Source organism: Tribolium madens, unplaced genomic scaffold, assembly GCF_015345945.1.
Source record: "Tribolium madens isolate multiple individuals breed KSU strain unplaced genomic scaffold, Tmad_KSU_1.1 Scaffold_91;HRSCAF=231;Tcas5.2_LG7, whole genome shotgun sequence".
NCBI lineage: Eukaryota > Metazoa > Arthropoda > Insecta > Coleoptera > Tenebrionidae > Tribolium > Tribolium madens.
The window spans coordinates 2,969,076-2,990,754 of NW_025401063.1; the positions used below are offsets into that span (position 1 = coordinate 2,969,076).

General features: G+C 29.6%; 2 protein-coding genes across 2 annotated transcripts in view; both read left to right on the forward strand.

Moving 5' to 3' along the window:
• LOC123011737 (Down syndrome cell adhesion molecule-like protein Dscam2) overlaps positions 1 to 21,679 on the forward strand; it is a 197,288-nt gene that overhangs the window by 127,417 nt on the left and 48,192 nt on the right. The window contains exons 6-10 of the mRNA XM_044409329.1: positions 1,229 to 1,433; positions 6,830 to 7,268; positions 14,634 to 14,920; positions 17,948 to 19,042; positions 19,100 to 19,297. Coding sequence (XP_044265264.1) covers positions 1,229 to 1,433; positions 6,830 to 7,268; positions 14,634 to 14,920; positions 17,948 to 19,042; positions 19,100 to 19,297 — 2,224 coding nt within the window. The remainder of the gene's footprint in view (positions 1 to 1,228; positions 1,434 to 6,829; positions 7,269 to 14,633; positions 14,921 to 17,947; positions 19,043 to 19,099; positions 19,298 to 21,679) is intronic.
• On the forward strand, positions 17,863 to 19,664 carry LOC123012119 (cytochrome P450 6a8-like). The gene is made up of 3 exons (XM_044409927.1): positions 17,863 to 19,042; positions 19,100 to 19,351; positions 19,401 to 19,664. The coding sequence occupies exons 1-3, from the start codon at positions 17,899 to 17,901 to the stop codon at positions 19,565 to 19,567; spliced, it is 1,563 nt and encodes a 520-aa protein (XP_044265862.1). The 5' UTR covers positions 17,863 to 17,898; the 3' UTR covers positions 19,568 to 19,664.

The following is a 21,679-nucleotide window of genomic DNA, read 5'->3' on the forward strand; positions in this document are numbered from 1 at the left end:
AATATATTTTATTAGTATAACTGCTTCAATCTTAATTTTAGGCTAAAATAAAGCAATTTGTGATATTTTGAATCGATTTGGCTCAATTTTAAGTTGGGAATCAAGCTAAATCGAAATTTTGGGCGATTTTCGGTACGCCGAGCGGTCTAATGCCAATAACTCCGGACTTATTAGAGATAACTTCTTATATTTGGTACCGTTAGAAAGAAAATTTAATTTTCTATCATATACAAAAAAGATCAGTGCTCTACGAGAAAATTTCTGATAAATTCAAAAATATCGAAAATAAAATCCGACTATAACTTCAAAACTATTACGAATTTTGCAGTTTTCTCTGCGCGTAATTTTACGTCTAGAAAACTATGTTTCAAGCGTTTTTACGACTTAAAGTAAATTGACTATTTTCACGATTTTGCTATCGCTTACCTTCAAAAACTCAAAATCGATTTTTTAAAACTCAACCCAATAAAGTTTTATACGCATCCCTCAGTATTTTACAAGTTTTTGCACTTTTTTAAGTCTTTTGGACCCCTAGGAGTGCATTTGGTTAAAGTTTAAAAAAAAAAATTTCGATTTTCAGCTAATAACTTTGAATTTTTTTATTTAGTATCGTTGGAAAGCACTTTTAATTTTCTATCTTATAGTTATAGTTCTGCGATAAATAGTTATTGAAAATAGCTGGTAAAGGCAAAAATAGCAAAAATATTAATTCGACAATACCTTCTAAACTATCAAAAATTTTGAAAAAACAACACCATTTTTCAACACTTAGCTTTTTTAAAAACAAATATTGTGCAAATACAGTGAAAGTGAACAACATAATTTATCAAATGAAGCACAACTCCAGGCACACATCTCATCATTTCTCAACTCCCCCCAAGATGTGCTATTTGTAAAACACGCATAACAGTAAAACTTCTAAGCTTTCCCGTCTTTCTTCCTGATTTATTTACTTTTTATCTCGGCCGTTTTTATGGATTTTTGCTAATCCAGCTGACAAAGTCGGCATTTGCCACTGTGAGACTGCATTACCACTACCTTTATTCCTTCTCATGCTTTAAATTCTCGCCTCTTGCAATAAATCGCTGACTCCTAGGCCGAAGTTCCAGTGTCAGTGTGTTTTCCCTGCGTGAAAATTGGCGCCATTAGTCACGCAGCGGCGAGAATCGGGCTTTATTAGATAGCAGCGTATTATACGCTGTTGTTTATTGTGTGTTCCATGTTGCAGGTGCGGCTGGAAGACCGCGGGGTGTACGTGTGCTTCGCCAACAACTCAGCGGGCGAGGAGAGTGTGAGGGTGACGCTGGAAATAACAGCCCCCTTGTCGGCACATGTTCAACCTCAAGTACAAGTGGTCGACGTGGGGAAGGAGGCGACCTTCCAGTGCATTGTCAACGGGTACCCCGTCTCCCAAGTCAGCTGGCTGCACAACGGTAAACCCTTTATTACAGCCAGCCAACTTCAAAAACAGTTTTCGAATTAATTAACGACGTTAATTAAAAAAAAAAACAAGTAAAAATTTTACTTGTCAGAAAGAGAGTAAAAATTCTATTTTTGCACCTAAACGTTTTTACTTTTACCATGACATTTACCAAATTGCTAAGGATAAAAAAATTCATTTTAAAAAAATCGTAAAAGGACCTTTATTCCAGTTTTTGAAACTACCCATATTTTGATCAAAGACAAAAGGATTGTTTTTCATTAAAAGTCAAAGTCAAAAAACAAATTGACGTAAAAAATACAAAAAAGTAAACCAAAACTGAATGAACAATCTATTCGGCCCATAGATTGATTTAACTAAAAAAAATTCCCCAAATCGGTGGACCAAAAAGATACAATTTTTTTTCTCGCGCTATATCTTAGAATTGCGAGATAACCGTAACTCAGAAAAAAATAAGTGACAACAAATCCCAGAACTTGAAACTCAAAAATAGTTTTTTTTTTTATCTAGAAACGATCATTTTTTGATACAGCTTTTCAAAAATCACTAAAAAGCTTTTTTGTAGTAGTGTAGTTTCCTAATAAAAGCAAATTTTTTCAAACTTCACGCTTTTTGTGTTTGAATTTTTCAACCAGATTAAAAAAAAGATGTTTGGTACAAAAAACACTAAAAGCTTTTCCAATTTTTTAAGTATTTTCATAGATTAGTTTCGTATTTACTTAATTTTTCGTAAAAATGGTTTTGTCAATGCTTTTTTCAAAAATCAAAAAAATATTGATTGCTTTCATCACCGAAATTGTTGAGACAAAATTTTCTTTTTTATGACCTCTTGCTTAGAATATCTGTTATATGCACAAAACCAACTGCACAGCAGTTTTTTGTTTTAATTTTGTTTTTGAAACTCTTAAGATTATTTTTAATAACATTCTTATGAAAAATTTGTTCTGAAGCCGAAGTCTTAAGTCAAAAAACGTCAACAACATCTTAATTTTTGTAAATTTCTTAATAAAAGTGTTTCGTCCGCAAACGTCACAAAAGTGACCACTTTTATGTCTAAATATCACAAATAAAAGTTTTACTTTTCAGCCAGGGAGTAAAAATTCAATTTTCGCGCTTAAGCATTTTTATTTTTACCTTGACATTTACCAATATTGCTTCTTTTTTGTCTCTTTTGCTCTTCAGCAATTTCTGGAGAGGTACATTGTAGATTATCAGCATTCAACAATTTGCACTACTAATTGCACTAGTTAAATTAATAAACACTTTCGAAAATTTCAACACAAATTCCGATACTGACCCGTAATGTATTTTTTATTAAATAATTTTGAACTTTATTTAAAACAGTTAATAAAAACTGTGATCATATTTGGAGAATGAAATTTTGTTTTGTTTGCACGTTATGTGATTTTTCTTGTTAAAATTGCAATTTATGTAATTTTTTTTAATTAAATATAAAGTAGATAGTTGTAATCCTTAAATCATAACTTTCACGAGAAAAATGATTTAAAAAATAAAAAAAAATGTAGAACTCAAAAACAAAAGTAAATGTCGAAAAATTATTCTTAATAAAACATCACATGTTTAAAATACTTTATCATTCATAAATTAGTTTTTCCAAAAAAATAAATAGTTTAAGCAAAAAATGTTCGGTTCCATATTCACCTGGTATCTATTCCTAATGACTAGTAACCGGATTTAGGACGTTAAAAAATGCAAAAAAAGATTCTAAAAAAACAGAAAAAACATAAAATTGGTCATAGAGAATAAATGTTTTTTAATTAATTTATAATATCTCAGATCATAAAAATAAAAAAAATAAATAAAATTCAGTATGTCCCCGGATTGGATTTGCAAAAGTAAAAAAAAATTTCATTGATTTCACGCCAAAGCTTCAAAAGAATCACATTTTTTGCTTAACATGAAACGAACAAATTTTTATTATTTTGACTTATGATTGTGATTCTGACTCAGTGTTAAGAAAAGTCCTTCATTTTTCTATTGACTTAAAAAAATATAAAATTTTTGTTATTTAACTTGCTTTATCCTTTATCCATAATCAAGAGAAAAATGAGTCAGAATAATAATAAAGTTTTAATTACAAATTCGAGCATTTCAGGAATAGCAAAAATGCTATTCCTGTGCAGTTTTGGCGCAAAATCAAAAAAAAAAATTCTCTTGAAAACACAATTTGGGTAGAGTTCCTATATTAGAAATAGGTATAGAAACTCTAAATGCGAGAACATAAATCTCGTGCCATAGCTATCATCACACTGGCAACGTCACAACTTCATTTTTTTTTAAATAAATGGGTCATAAACTTTTGATCTCTGTGTAAAAAAAGCATCTGTTACCACTGACTACTACTAACAAATTCTGAGGTTTCACTATTTCATGCAGAAAAAATATTCTGAGAAGTGATAGAAGTGGCGATAGGGCGATACAGGGTGTTAAAAAAATATTTTAGAAAGTAATAGTATGGACCAAAACAAACAAAAAATCTTAATGAATATAGATCCGCAAAGTAACGGTTTTGGAAATATTGAAAATTATTTGTTTTTTGAAATAATTATTTGCAACATGTTTAAACAAAAACTGTAGAGAAATTTCTAGTACAAATTCTAAAAATTTTCACATTCGATATTTTCGAAAGTAACGACTTTGCGGACCCATGTTTATTAAAACTTTTCTGATTATTTTGGTCCATATATTACCTTCTTAAATATTTTACAATCTTTTTTTAACACAAAACGTTACATTCTTATTTCTATAGCTTGGGACTTTTTTATAGCGACACTGGCAACTAAATTGTACTATTGCATTTAAGATAAATTTTAACTAAATATTTATAAAACCTTGACGATATTGTTTTTTATCCAGGACACGGAAGTATTACTTTCGTAGCTAACAAAAACCTCGCATATTTTACTTCCGGTTGCGGTTGCAAAATCAAAATAGTAAACTTGACTTGCTTAAAGCGGAGTAGGAAAAAATATAAAGTGACATAAAAGCGATAACAAAGTCCCGAAATATATTAAAAACAATAAATAAACTATTTGTGATTAAAAAAATTTGAAAAAATATTAAAATTATGGTTCTAGGACAAAAAGGTTATATTTGTCATTTTAGCACGAATACTTTTATGACGCAAAAAACCCTTTTCCATCTGAAAAGTTCTGGGCTCTAAATACAATCAAAATAGTATATTACATACCGAGCACGGAAAGTGCACAAGCAGGAAAGTTGCGCACGAGGCGTTAGCCGAGTGCAGGCAATACCCCGAGTGCGTTAGATACATTCCTGCAAGTGTTGTACACTATTTTTCCTACGACCATAAATAATTTTTTTCTTACGAACATATATTTTTTTCATAACGATTTATTTTTTATAATGGATACAATTCATTTTTCATTGAATGAAAAAATACAAAACATTCGAGTGTGAATTGTGCGTTAGATTTCTAACACACAGTGCGAAAATAAATCGGACAGGTTTTTGACCTATTAAATAAATAAATAAATAAATAACTTTATTAATATCAGTGACACTACAAGGTGTTTGGTATTCGTCAAAAGATATCTTTCGTACAATCTTCAATGTCATATAACTCTGCTTCAACAAGTTTAGCTCTAACCATCCATCCAAATACGTGGGATGGTAAGTTATGATAGGTAGACGGCAAACAGTTGTAAAGTTTTAAACACTGGTAAAAGCAGCTTTTTTCTATAAATGTGGTCTTATGCAACGGATATCGATACATTTCCATTTTGCGAGTAGAGTGTATATCCAATTGCAAATTTTTTCTAAATAAATATTTATGTTGATGAACAAAGCACAGACATTCATATACGTATAAACTCCAAAATGTCAAAAGATCAAGATGCTTAAAAATACCCCTACAGGAATCTAAATATCCTATATTTGCAATAATTCTTAGTGCCCTTTTTTGTAACTTAAACACTTGACTGCTACTACAAGATAAACCCCAGAAAAGTATGCCATATTTCATTATGGAAAAGAAATGTGCATAGTATACAGWCATCAATGTATCRCAACCCACAACTTTTTTAAGTTCTTTTAACATGTAGCAAATACTACTTAGTTTTGCTGATATCTTAGAAATGTGTTGTTCCCACGACAGGTTCTGATCAAGTACTAGGCCGAGAAAATTCGTATTAGGATCTAATTTAGAGAAGAAACCAAAATTGTTCAACGATTCMTTTTTTGATGTATCCGCCTTTTTGTGTTGAAATGAAATACATTTGGTTTTATCAGCATTAAGTCGAAGGTTGTTACAGTTAAACCAATTCTGTAATTGTGGAAAGAGCWGTTTCATTTTTTTGATTGCATCATGGATATTTTCCCCACAAAATAGTATACTGGTGTCATCCGCATAATTTACGAGACTCATATCGCCCCCTTCYAAATTGTATATCAAGTCATTGATGTACACTATAAACAATAAAGGCCCCAGAATACTACCCTGTGGCACCCCCAGAGTCACTTCCTTTTCAGATGACAAAAACTCACCTCTGCTGTTTTTTATCATTACCTTTTGCGTACGACCACCTAAATATGACTCCAGCCAATTATATGCAGGTCCCCGGATGCCGTAGTTTTCAAGTTTATTTAACAAAATACTATGGCTGACAGTGTCAAATGCCTTCGAAAGGTCTACGAACACACCTAGTGACGACTTACCAGCATCTRTAGCATTGTATATTTTAGTGACAAAATCATAAATGGCTGTTGTGGTTGATAATTTTTTTCTGAAGCCATTTTGGCTTTCAGATATAACATTTTTAATGTTAAAAAAAGACAAAATTCGATTGTGCATTATAATTTCAAAAATCTTTGAAAAACAAGGTATAAGACTAATAGGTCTGTAGTTTTCCGTCAGTCGARGATCTTTTTTTTTAAACAAAGGTTTAATAATAGAGAGCTTGAGTTTTTGTGGAAAAACGCCGTCTGAAAAGGATTTATTTATTATATGTGTCAAGGGAAGAATAATAAATTTAGTMATTTTTTTAATTAAATTATTTGATATACCRTCRTATCCGYATGAATTTTTGGGTTTTAGGTTTGAAATTGCATTTTCTACTTCTAATTGTGTAACCGAAAACATCACAAACGACTCTGCAACCCTTTTTGTTTTTGTATTGTGTTGGCTCATTCCGTTATTAAGTCCCACTGATAAAAAATAACTATTGAAAGCCTCAGCTATCGCATGAGGATCATCTAATAAATTTCCTTTATTTATAATTATAATTGCCATATGTATGTGTGTTATGATCTAGTTTCGTATATGATCGTAGGAAAAGACATTTTACCTACTAATGACATAGTATACTATTATTTTCGGAAGGAAAAAAAATGTTTTTTTGATGGTAGGCAAGCCTGTGGCGCCCGACCACCGCGTGGAGGTGATGGCGGAGCCCCCCCGACTCACCATCCGCCAGTTGTCGAAGGACGACCGCGGGATGTACCAATGCATGGTGAGCAACAACTGGGACCAAGCCCAAGCCACTGCCGAACTCGATATGGGCGACGCCGGTCCTGAGCTGATTTATTGGTTCTCCGAACAGACCCTCCAGCCAGGACCGATGGTTTCGTTGAAATGTGTTGCAACAGGAAATCCTCCGCCGCAGTTCACGTGGACTCTCGACGGATTTCCGCTTCCCGACCATCCGCGATTTTTGGTTGGGCAATATGTCACGATCCAAGACGACGTGATCAGCCACGTGAATATCACCAATATCAAGGCGGAAGATGGGGGAGAATACACTTGCACGGCACATAACAGCGTAGGGAAAATATCACACAGTGCCAGGTAACTGTCGTGTTCACCAGTTTCGAGTTATAAAAATACAAACTAATTAAGTTATCTACAAATCTTAAAATTTTAAATTCAAGTTTTCTAAATTCCTTTCTTGTAAAAACAGCGATTCTAAAATTTCAAATGTATAGTTGTCGGTTGTTAGGAATCAGAGATTCTAAAAACTTAAATTTTTTGAAATTCTTTTTACAGCTTCTGATCTGTAGTTGTTTTGTAAGTAAACATTTTCAAAAGCTAAAACCTTCTTCAAAAGTTTTCATTCCTGAAAGTGTTATTTAAAATTTGAAAAATTTTAGAGCTAATTTTACTCTCCGTGATTTTATAGATATCCAAGACTTCAATTTTCATATTTTTTTTAAAATTTAAAAATTTTGTCAATTTTTTTTTGCATAACTTTTTCAGTTATATTTGTATGAGTTAATCCGATTGCATTTTCATGTCCAATAGGGCATTTCTAGGAAAATTTTTACGTACATTATTTTTTTTTGTTAGTTGAAAACAAATTTTATTTGAAAACTGAATTCTGTAAATTCTAAAATTTTTAAACGATTAAATTCTAAAACAAGGTTTACAGAATTCTGAACCCAGAGTTTTTGTAATTTCTAACGTTTCTTTTAAATTTTGAGTTTCTGAATATATCTCTTTTTTGCTTCTAAAATGTTATGTGACAGTTATCGGTTTTTAGAACTCAAAAATTTCAGAAACTAGAATTTTTTTTAAAAATTGTAGTTTTAACATTCAACCTAAATCAAATGTAAATACCGAAAACTTCCGAATTCTTAAAATATGGAATTCTACATATTTTAAGTTTGTAAAATTCTGAATTTATTTTTAATTACAGATTCCTATCTGTAGTTTTGTAGTTTTTAATGAATTTATTTTTTTTTAAGATTTTGAGAGTGGAAATTTTCAAAAGCTCAAACTCTCTTCAAAAGTTTTGATTTCTCAAACARTTATTTAAAATTCTATAAATTTTAAAACTAATTTAATACTTTATGATTCTAAAGTTATCTAACACCCCAATTTATATAAATTCTTCTAAATTAAAAATTCATTTTTTGTTTCATTTTCTCCAAAATTTGTCTTTTCAAATATTTTTCCAGTCATATTTGTATGAGACAAACCAATTCCATTTTCATTTCAAATATGTAGAACATTTATTAGAAATTTTCAAGTAGATTTCTTTTGTTAGTTGAAGAAAAATTTTATTGGAAAACTGAACTTTTTGGAAATTCTGAAAATTTTAAACGTTCAAATTCTAATTTCAGAGTTTACAGAATTCTGAATTCAGTGTTTTTGTAATTTTTAACGTTTCTGTTTAAATTTTAAGTTTCTGATTTCTAAATATATCCCTTTTTTGCTTCTAAAATGTTGTGGTAGTTATCGGTTTTTAGAATTCAAAAATTCCAAACGTTAAAACTTTTGGAAGAATTTTTAGAACTTTACTTAAATCAAATGTAAATATTTATGCTCAAAACTTCCGAATTCTTAAAATATGAAATTCTACTATTTTAGATTTGTAAAATTCTGAATTTAATCTTTTTGTAATTACAGCTTCTGATCTGTAGTTTTTTTTTAATTTTGATTTTTCAAACAGTTTTTTATAATTCTATCAATTTTAATACTAATAATACCTTATGATTCTAGAGTTATCTAAAACCTTAATTTCCATAAATTCTTCTAAATTAGAAATTTATTTTTTGTTTAATTTCGTCCAAAATTTTCATTTGCAAATATTTTTTTAGTCGCATTTGTATGAGTCAACCCTATTGCATTTTCATTTCAAATAGAACATTTATTAGAAATTTTTTCACGTAGATTGAAGCACGAAGCCAAGCTGAGTGCTTTAATAAAACTGAACCACAAAGTAGCATTTTTGTCTAAAAACTGGTAAACATTATAAAAATGAGACACCGTTAGCAAATTTAAATAAGAAAAAAAATGTATTGACAAAAAGTCATTTAATTAATTATTCAAATCAACTACATCAAAAAAGAGGTCTCGAGTTTCACTTTGTAAGCTGTTAAATTTTAATTTAATGGCAAACAATGTGAAAAAATCCATAACACGTTCATTTTTCTTTTATACAAGATAAAACAAGAAATCGCAAAACTTTTTCACAAACTCTAAAAGCCAAGATATTAGAGATAATCTCAGAAAATAATTAATTAACTTGCATGGATCGTTGGTTTTTTATTAACTAGACTACAAACAAGCGAGCAAAGTTTTTGAAGAATTGTTGAACTATACTTTTTTCTTATTTAATTCCAGGAAAACTTCTTTGAAAAATATGAGTCAGTTGATTAATATGCTTAGATATTTCTAAAGAGAAAATTAAACTCTTTGAGGATGATCAGCTATAAGTTTTTTCTGAAAATTAATGCTTAATTGTAAATAAAAAAATAAAACATTTTAACAGTTCTTGTTTATTACTTCTAATAAGTCTTTATTTTTATTATGTATTTCTTTTAAAATGGTTAAAAAGAAGATTAATTCATCCCGGAGCATCCACCATTTGAAGTTTCATACTTTCCAAAGATTTAAGAAACATATAAAATTCAAATATAAGGAATATTAATTTTGTTAGCCATAAAAGTGTCTACTTAAAACAACAATGTTATTTCAGCATATTTTTCAAAACAACACAAAAACAAAATCAAATTATGAATGTTAAAAAGAAATGAAGACAAATAATAGTATATCATATTATTAGGATAGTTTATGTAGCAAAGCTGAACATTTATTTTGTCGAACGTAGTAAGGCAAATAATTCAGCTGAGAGCAACACAATAATTAGAAAGTAAATGAACAAAATAATCAGGACACTTTGCAATGAAATCATAAATCATAAGTCAGTATCGCAATTTGTATTGAGGTTTTGGATTTGATTCATCTAGTGGAATTTACAATGTACCTCTCCAGAAATTGCTGACGCAGAAAAAAAAAGAAAGAAAAAAGACAACATTGCTAAATGTTAAAAAAAAGTAAAAACGCTTAAGCGAAAAAACAAAATTTTTACTTCATGCCTTGTGACATTAGTCATAACAGAGTGACTCTTTTATGACGTTTTATTAATTATTTTTATTTTTATTAATTATTTAATTAATGTACTCTCAGCTACGTCGCGTTGTAGCAAAATCCGTAAAGTAAATCAAAATAGTCCGTAAATTACTATTCTTTCGCATTCATATGTCTTTAATTGAAATCATCCGTAAAATTACACAAGATTATTTTTTATACAAGGTGATTCCAAAGTGTGGAACCATTTCTTGGTTCGTGGTAGAGGATCCAACTAAGTTAAAAGTTCCTATAACAAATAATTGTTTGAGCTTTTTTCACGAGATATAGCTTTTTAAAGATTAGATTTTGGGTTAAGTTTTTGGCTATTCTGATTATGTAATCTTAAACTTAGTTAGCGGAAACGTCAGATTTTGCAACAATGAACAAATACCTGTTGAAAAAATCACCAATTTAAGTCATATAGTGTAAAAAAATAACAGACTAGCAAATTCAACAATAAATTAAATTAACAACATCAGAAAAAAAACTAAGTTGTCTTTTATCATGAAGATTGTGAAAATTGACAATTCTTTTTTTTTTAAATAAATTTAAAAAATCTTGAAACAAATCCTGAATTCTTTATTAAATGCTTAGACCATTCGAGAGTTGGTCCCTCATTTTTGAATCACCCTGTAGATATAAAAAATTAAAAGTCATGCACTCGCAGCTACACGGCGATGAAATTTTGGCAAAAAAGGATAGTAACGTGCAAATTCTACAAAAGAAAAATTTTCGTTTATAAAAGTGTCTGTAAAGTAGTACTTTTCCACACACATATAGCATATATCTTTAATTGAAATAATCCTTAACGTTAACAAGTTTGTTATCAATCTTCTCTAGATGTATTAAAATAAAATTCATGCACTTGGAGCTACATTGCGTTGAAATTTTGATAAAAAAAGAATATTAACGTGCAAATTCTACAAAAAATTCTACAATTTATTTCTGGTATTGATTGTAAGGTAAACAAAATAGTCTATAAAGTATCCCAAAATAGTCCGTAAAGTAGTACTTTTTTGCACTCATATGTTGGGTAATGTTTGTTAAACAGTTTTTCAACAGAAATAACTGTTATAATAAATTTTCAGTAATTTATTGTACGAGTCTTATTATATTATTGTACTATTTTATCAACTCGAAAAATAGTTTCTAATACACCGATTTCGACAATTATAACTTTATAACTCCAGAAAAGCTAAAGAAATTATGTAAAAAACATAAAATGGGATAAGTTGAGAAAAAAAACTTACAAAACAATTTTTTTTTTCGTAAATCTTAACAAGATAATATTTGAAAAGTGTTTTCATTTACAAATCTCTATTTTTCTTTTGTTAGATGACTAATACACCGATTTCGACAATTATAACTTTATAACTCTAGAAAAGCTGAAGAAATTATGTAAAAAACATAAAATGGGATAAGTTGAGAAAAAAAACTTACAAAACAAAATTTTTTTCGTAAATGTTAACATGATAATATTTGAAAAGTGTTTTCATTTACAAATCTCTATTTTTCTTTTGTTAGATGACTTTTTGGCCATTTTTGAATTCTGTAGCCTTTTTGAAAATGTCTACTTAGCACACCCTATATTTACTTTGACTCATAATTCATTTTGTACAAATGCAAATTTTATTTGAACATGACGTCTTTTCCTTATTTTTCTATTAAAAAAAAATAACACCAATGCGCGTCTTTTGACATATTCCAAATGAGAAAAGCCCACTTTTACGTGTTCTACAGGATGCGCCAGAACTCGCGCCTTAGAGAAAAATGTGTAAGATAAGATACAGGAACTGCACTTTGACTAATTTTTTTTTTGTTTAATGTTATTTGTGAAATTCATGGGCAAAATTTTTCTACCTTTACTAGATAATTATAAAAAAGAACATATACCGTGAGATCAAAAATTCTGTTGGTCAACGGTGGTCATGGATTTTAAAATAATTGTCGTAGATTACGTCGACGCTATCAGTGAGTCAAACATTAACAGAATTATTTCAAAAAGATGATATAAGCAACGACAGACGTTTTCCATTCCGCAACCACCCTTGACCAAGATAATTTTTGATTTCACGGTACAAGATCATCAGTATCATTAAATAGACATAAAAAATGTCAAATATCAAAAATAATTTTCAAAATTTATATACAGTTTTAAAATAATTTCATTGTTGAAGTCTAGATTTTGATACTGTTGACGGTGTTCTTAAAAAAATTAGTAAAAAGTCTATTGAAATAAACTTTATTGAAGATGTTTGGATACTATTTCTTGGCTCCAAAGAAAATTTATCAAAGTTGCAACATTGTAAATATCCTAGGATACAGAAAATCTCCAAGTAATATTCAATTATTGGAAACGGTAGCAACAAAAAAATCAATTTTCAATGTTGTTTGTTCTGTGAAATTTGAACGATTAAAGTCAAAAAGGTTTCCTAGATACGAAAAATTCCTGAGTAAAATAGTTTTTTAGTAAAAGAAATTTGTGCAATATTGCCGCTTTGTGCTGTTAGACACACTATTTAAATTTTAAAAAGAATTTATTTTAGTCCGGTCAAATTAGTCATAAAAATAGTGGTCAAATAACAAAAATTCCGACAGAGCTAAATTTTGGTGGAGACCTTGGGTACACCATTAGAAATAAAGTGTCAAAAGTCCCCATCGATCCCATGTGTGCTAAAAAAGTTATTCGGGGTCAATGGTCAAAATTTGACGTTTTTTAATTTTTTTTTCGAAAACGGAAAGTTTTTTCAAAAAAGTAGCCCAGACAAAAATTATAGATCTTAAAATTATTTACAAAAATGGTTTTGCACTTTTTTTCTAAGAATCACCATTCCTGAGATATCGCGATTCTAAGAGTTGAAGGAGTAACGTTCTACATCATATGCACATACAGAGTGCGCCAGAACTCGCGCCCCAAAGACAAATGCCATCATGTAGGGTAAGGTTCCAGRAACATATAAAAAATTAAAAAAGAATTCTATCTACAAAAACTTMRAAGTTATTRGTGTTTAAATTTTGCACTTKAGACTCTATTTATTCCTGTTGGAAAAATAATTTTCCAAGTTTTTTTGCTACAGGCTATAAGAAGCGGAAACAAGGAAGCTGTATCTTAAACTGTAACTCTGTTTAATGTTATTTGTGGCTTTTATTGACAAAATTTTTGTACCTTTACTAAATAATTATGAAAAAACATATACAAGGTCATCAGTATTATTAAATAGCCATAAAAAAATGTCAAATGTCAAAAAATAAACGTCAAAAATTTTTGACAGATAGAATTTTTTAAACATTTTTTCAATACTCTGAGGACTACCCAATTATTCCCTTTCAAGGAAGTGCGCGATTTTTTAAACATTCTATATTTATTACCAAATAAATTCTTTTAAATTCTAATGGAATCGAGATATTTATCAGTTTAATGAAGTAGAAGAAAAATTTCAAGTAAGATAAGATACCAGGAACATAAAAAAAATGTTTAAAAAATTCTATCCGTCAAAAAATTTTGACATTTGTTTTTTGACATTTGACATTTTTTTATGTCTATTTAATAATACTGATGATTTTGTATATGTTTTTTTACAATTATTTAGTAAAGATACAAAACTTTTGCCAATAAAAGCCACAAATAACATTGAACAGAGTTACAATTTAGTGTACAGCTTCCTTGTTTCCGCTTCTAATAGCCTGTAGCAAAAAAATTATTTTTCCTACAGAAATAAATAGAGTCAAAGTGCAAAATTTAAATTCTCATAACTTTGAAATTTTTATAGATAGATGTTTTTTTAAATTTTTTCCATGTTTGTGGTACCTTACCCTACATGGCATTTGTCTTTGAGACAGAAGTTCTGGCGCACTCTGTATGTGCATATCATGTAGAATGTGACTCCTTCAACTTTTAGAATCGCGATATCTCAGGAATGGTGATTCTTAGAAAAAAAGTATAAGGTCCATTTTTGTAGATAATTTCAAGATCTATAATTTTTGTCTGGGCTACTTTTTTGATAAAACTTACCGTTTTCGAAAAAAATGTAAAAAACGTCAAATTTTGACCTTTGACCCCGAATAACTTTTTTAGCACACATAGGATCGATGGGGACTTTTGACACTTTATTCCTAATAGTGTACCCAAGATCTCCACCAAAATTTAGCTCTGTCGGAATTTTAGTTATTTGAAATGTCTATTTTGACCGGACTAATTTAGACTATGTTTGGAATGATGGTCACAATGTTTCAATAAAAAAGGACGCGCCTGTTTCAATCGTGGGCGCCTTTTTTCATCACCCTGTATTTCATATTTAGGGTGAACGTCTACGGCCTCCCCTACATTCGGGAAATGCCGAAAATCACCGGCGTGGCCGGAAGCAGCCTCGTGATCAAGTGTCCCGTGGCGGGATACCCCATCGAGACAATAACGTGGGAACGCGAAGGGCAAATCCTGCCGGTGAACCGTCGTCAGAGGGTTTACGCAAACGGCACTCTGGTGGTGGAGCAAACTCAACGCAACGAAGACGCCGGAACGTACACGTGCCAGGCGCAAAACAGGCAAAGAAACTCGGATAGAAGGAACGTCGAGGTGCAAGTTATAGGCAAGTGTTCATGCATATTAATGACACCGGTTTGAAATAACAAGAATCGCGTTTCATAACTGCAAATGTGGGGGTTTTAAACCACGTCACGGACAGAGGGTTATTCGCTTTGAGGCGATAGATTCGAGGATAAAAGAATCTCTTACAAAATTTAACGCTTACCTGATGGAAATGTTAAATGTGTTTTGAAATTTTCACGCGCCGGGGGCACGGGCTTTTTTGACATGCCAAACCACCTCTTGTAAAAAATCGGTGATGATTTTTTTTAACTAGAAAAACAATTCACGGTTGGTTTTTTGTATTTTGATAAATTACATAAAATTTTTGAGAAATTAGGTAAGTTAAAAAAGTTCTCTAAAAATTTCATTTTAGTCTGGTGATGCATTCTAATAAATAAATAATTCTGATTATGTATTAATTTTTATAAAAAATTATTTGGAGCAACCATCACTTTTAAATATCGTTTCCGATTTTCGTAAATTGTTCTAACTTCTTTATGTTTTATTTTTTTTTAATATCATTAATATGTATCAAAAAATATCTACTCTTTAGATAAAGCAATTTGAGCTATTTTCAATACAATTTTGTTCGATTTTAATATAGAATTAATTCTAAATTAATGTATTTTATAAAATAATTGCTTCAATCTTAATCTTAGGCTGAAATAAGGCAATTTGTGATATGTTAAATCGATTTGGCTCAATTTTAAGTTGGGAATCAACCTGAATCAAAGTATTTCAAACAAATACTGACTTCAATAAGAGTTTTCTTCCAAAATAAAGCAATTTGAGCTATTTTCAATCCAACTTTGTTCGATTTTAATATAGAATTAATTCTAACTTAATGTATTTTATAAAATAATTGCTTCAATCTTAATTTTGGTAGTTTACCAAAGATACATGCAGATGGGTAGTTTCAAATATTTTAAATATTACGTTTTGCTATACAAGATGAACAAAAAGTATAGATTATAAATTTTTTTTCAGAAAAAATTTGGTTCCATACTTTTTGTTGACAATTAGAAAAACATTGCAATTTTCTAAAATATTGTTCTAGTTTAACAAACCCCATAAAAGAAACGCGAAGTCTAAAAATTTGTTTTTAAATACTGATTTGTGAAAAATAAATGCTAATAAATTATTGGAAATTATGTGTTTTATTTAAAACAATGACGGTAGTTGATATTTTTTTATTTAATTTCCATAGAAACACTACTTTCAGAAGATCCCAGATTGTATGAACTTTGCAGCTCTCTTAAAAAAAAAATTCAGGTGTTTTTAAAATGTCTGTCATAAAACTTGTGTGAGCACAGAGTTGAAATATGAAAGTTTTTACATGAATTTTTTGAGAATCTAAAAACCTGCGTAATTGATTTTAATTTTGTTTAAACAACACATTTTTAAATCATTTGTTAAAAACAATGCTTTAGAAAACAAGCATTATCATGTGCGCAAAGTTCACATTTATATCTATTATTTAGAAAAAAAATCACTTCAAAACGTTGATTGTTTTTAAGATATTTTTTTTTGCTTTGAGGTACGTTTTGTATATCCCTGTTTTTTAATATACCTACATTAAAAAAATAAAAAACGGTAAAATAAGTACATCTGTTTTTACACGTTCTATAATATATTATATCAAATTTACAAGAATTGGAAACAATGGGATTTAAAAGTGATCGTTTAGGCATGCAATTACTCTTTGATTTTTTGAAGGTATTCTTAAACTATCATTAAAATCTCACAGATTAGCTTTCAATAATTCAAAAAAATATATACATAAAAATTTAATCGTTATGGATAATTAAGTTTTTCGCAAAAATTAAATTATAATTCGACCACAAAAACAAAAATAAATCTTGCTCTAAAATTATTATTTCTAAAAATAATAATTCAAAAAAGCGCATAAATTGCGAACATTTTTATCAACTCTGAAAATAGCTTCTAATGCACCGATTTCGACAATTATAACTTCATAACTTCAGAAAAGCTAAAAAAAATTAATTAAAAAACATAAAATGAGAAAAAAATGAAAGTAGAAAAAAGAGAAAAAAATTAGAAAACAGGAAGAGAAATAATTTTAAAAAGAACTTAAAAAAAATGAAGAAAAGAAGAACTGTAAGAAAAAAATAAATAAATCAATGAATAAAAAAATACAAAGGTAGTGTGCCAGAACTTGCGCCCCTGAGAAAATCCCATGTAGGTTGGGATACTAAGAACATGGAAAAAAATGTTAAAAAAAATCTATCTATAAAAATTTCGAATTTACGAGAGTTTAAATTTTGCACTTTGACTATTTATTCCTGTTAAAAAATAATTTGCTATTTTTTTCCTACAGGCTATTAGAAGACAAAACAAGGAATCTGTATCTTAAATTGTAACTACGTTTAATGTTATTTGTGGCTTTTATGGGCAAATTTTTGTACGTTTACTAAATAATTATAAAACAACATACACAAAATCATCAATGACAAAAAATCTCCAAATTTTTTGACAGAATTTTTTAAACATTCTTTCCATGTTCCTGATATCTTACTTGAAATTTTTCTCTAGGGCGCGAGTTCTGACACAGCCTGCATACAACACATATTCCAAAAATAATAATAATAAAATACTGATGTAAAAATAATAACAAAATGAAGTCTTTTTGAATATTTAGGTGTCCCTTTGTCAAAATAATTTTGCACGTGTAAACATTGGCCTCGCAAAGCATAAACAGTGCAGACAAACAGCAAAGCAGATAAACAATGATTGTCATAATAGACAATTACACTAATTTGTTGTACATAGCCAGTCTCAAGTACCAAAAATGACTAGTCATTTTAATAGATTTTTGCTGACATGATAACAATTTCGTTGATGACAAGCATAATTTAACTTTATTTATAATCAGAGAATTCCTCTCACTATCAAAGTCGATCTGATCTTAGCCAAATAAAAGTCAAGTCAATTATCGTGCATAAATTTCGCGAGTAAAAAATGCTTCTAATAAATGGGAGTTTAACATTCGACCTGGTGGCCATTTTAGTAACTATCGTTGCCGGTTTAGTGGTTTACTACAAATGGTCTTTCACATATTGGAAGAAACGCGGCCTTGAGTACTTAGAACCGTCAATTCCCTTCGGCAATTGTGCTAAATTATTTCTATCAAAGTGCAATTTCGGCGAGCAATTCGCCGAATTTTACAAACAGTTCAAGGCGAAAAACCTTAAACATGGTGGTGTGTTTATGTTTGCACGTCCTTTTTACATCCCTGTGGAGCCTGCAATTATAAAGAACATAATGCAAAAGGACTTTCAACACTTCGTAGACCGCGGTTTCTACGTAAATGAAGAAATTGATCCGTTGAGTGGTCACCTTTTTTCGCTAGAAGGCGACAAATGGAAAAATCTTCGAGCAAAATTGATAGCAACATTCACTTCAGGTAAAATGAAGATGATGTTTGAAACTATGGCAAATTGTGCGAAAGGACTTGATAAATACGTGAGCGAAGCTGCAAAACGGAAGGAAACCCTAGATGTCAAAGAAACTCTCGCAAATTTCACCACAGATGTCATTTGCTCTTGCGCTTTTGGGCTTGAAAGTAATTGTCTTAAAAATCCAGACTCCGAATTTAGGTACTACGGAAAACGCACTTTCCAAAACACAACTTGGGAAAATTTGAAAAATCTCATTCAGTTCATGATGCCTATGTATATCTTCAATTTAGTGAAATTTAAAACTACCAAACCAGATGTGGAAGACTACATGTTAAATTTAGTAAAGAAAACGGTACAATACAGAGAAAAAAATAACGTCTATCGAAAAGACTTCCTCCATTTGTTGCTACAACTGAAAAATAGAGGAAAAGTAACAGATGACGAAACTTTCCTTGACAATAACAACAAAAGTAAAGAAGTTGCATTGACAATCAATGAATTGGCAGCACAAGTTTTTGTTTTTTTCATCGCTGGTTATGAAACTTCTTCAACAGCAATGACCTTCACTCTGTTCGAACTCAGTGGCAATGAGAAAATCCAAGACAAGTTGCGTGAGGAAATCAAAACTGTGTTAGCTAAACATAATAATCAAATAACATACGAGGCTCTCATGGAAATGACATACATGGAACAAGTTCTCAATGGTAATAACTAATAATCATATTTTTTTAAAACTCTTTTAAAATTACAATTAAAAACAGAAACCTTGAGAAAATATCCACCGGTACCATTCTTGAATAGAAAATGTACCAAAGCGTATGACGTCGCTGGGACAAACCTCCATCTGGATAAAGGTACCATGATGGTAATCCCAATTCTGGGTGTTCACCATGATCCTGAATACTACCCTGATCCATCAAAATACGACCCGGAGCGCTTTTCGGAAGAAAATAAAAACAGTCGGCCACCATTCACATGGCTGCCATTTGGTGAAGGACCAAGAATTTGCATTGGTTCGATTATTTAACTAATCGATGATTTTTTTCTATTTTTTTTTCTCAGGTTTACGTTTTGGAATGTTGCAAGCCAAAGTAGGATTAGCCACTTTACTAAGAAATTTCAAAGTGACGTTAAATCAAAAAACGCAAACTCCCCTGGAAATGGACTGCAAAACCTTCATCACCACTACCAAAGAAGGAATTTGGTTGGATTTTACACCTTTGAATTAAATTTCGAACAGATATTTGAAGATTGTATTAAGTTAATACTGATATTAGATGTGACAATTGTTGTATTATAACCATTAATTATGATAAAGTACTGCATGATTTATTCTTGTCTTTAAATTTATCTTTTCACGTGTTTTACGGATCATCTACGATAGATATAAACGGAGATAATGCTTGGACATAGCCTTGAAACAGTACATACTTTGTAACGCTAATTATTTTATTTTGGCTTGTGTAAAACGGGGTTTTTATCCTTCAAATTTTTAATTTTTTTTCAATGATTCTCTAAAAATCATTAAGTTAGAATTAACAGTGCAACATTAACATTGCAATTTTTGAATTTTTTTAAATAGAGACAGAATAATCTCTAAGCGAACAATTTTTCGATCTATTCAACTTTTTATCATGTTTTTTCTTCGTTTTTATAGATATCGAAAGATAATTTGTCATCGAGTCATCTTTGAATCTGAAAACGTATGTCTGTTTTTGACCTAACTCAAATAAAATGACAAGTCGAAAAATAAAACGGCAAAATGAGCTGAAATTGGTAATAATAGGACCGTTCTTTTTAAAAGTAAATCAAAAATTTAGTTATTAAAATTGTCATTTTATTTGACGTTTCAGACATAGTACCTACGTTTCAAGTTCTCGATACATTTTTTTTAGTAGAGAAATGAAACTATGCACAATGGTAAAGAAGACTTTACTCTACCGTTTGGTGTAACACTTATTTAATTTTTTTATACAGGGTGCTTACTAGAAATGACCAATTTGTGCAAACGTAACATTCTATATTTAACAATTTTATCGAATTCTGTTCTATAAAACTATACACAGTGATCAAAAATGACGTATAAGATCGTTGGATTGTTATGGTAAATTTTCTAAAAAAAATTTAAGAAATTATAAAAAAATTCTGTAAAACGAAGTTTAGAAGCATCAAAGTTGAAATTTTATAATTCTGGTCTATGTTAGTTGGTTACCTTTTCTAAAACAGAAAATTATTTTATTGTTAACAACAGTAAAAATTTATTTGTGTAATACTTGCACAAGTAATTTTTTATTAAAAAAAGTTAGGTGTAATTTACCAAAAATTATATCTGACAACAATGGATAAGAATTATTTTAATATCAGTCATTTTTCTTTTGTTTCTTGAGAAACAAAAACAACCGTAATTGTTCGCTACTTTCATTATTTAGGCTGCAAGGTTGCCAGCTTAGTAAAATTTATAATTCATCATAGCTCAAAAAAAATTAGACAAGGTATTTTTATAAATTTTTACGGATTCCCCAAAGCTTTTCCAAAAATGCATCACTAGAACTATACATAGTGAATATAAAGTATGGAATCAAGCGGTTTTTTTAATCATTTGCCTCCAGAAAATAATAATTATAATGAATTAAAGTAATGTAAAAAATGTGATCGTAATTTCAGAACGAAATTTTGTTTTGTTTTTGAGTTATGCGATTTTTTTGTCAAAATTGCAATTTATGTAAAAAAAATGAAAAAAAAAAATAAAGTAGATACGAGTAGTGGTAATCATTAGATCATAACCTTCATGAGAAAAATGGTTTTATAGATTGCCCTTTTAAAAAAATAAAAAATTTTGTTAAACACAAAAACTAAAAAAAAATCAACAATGTTATTCTTGAAAACATAACATTTTTATAGTACTTCATCATTCATCAATTAGTTTTTCCAAAAAATAAATAGTTTAAACATACTTTTTATTCATCTGGTAGAATCAAAAAATTCTTTACAAAAGAGCTCCATGATTTCCCAAATTTTATGATATTTGTCATAAAATCAGTTCGCGTTGTTGTCGTCCTTACCTTTACTGGACACAAATTAATTTTATAATAAGAAATATTTTTTATCACAGGTTTTCCTTAATCAAACTCTGAATAAAACCGACGGCGACGGCTTAGCGGTAAATTTATTTCAGTTATTAGAGGATTTTCGGTCCATTTGTGTCCGAAATTTATTATTTATCACCACTCCAAGTTGAGACTAAAAGTCATAAATAATTTTTACCCAATAATCGTTAAAAATTTTCTGCTAAGGCCCATAATTTTGTTCCTGTTTTCAGAAGTGTGCTTATAAATATTTTC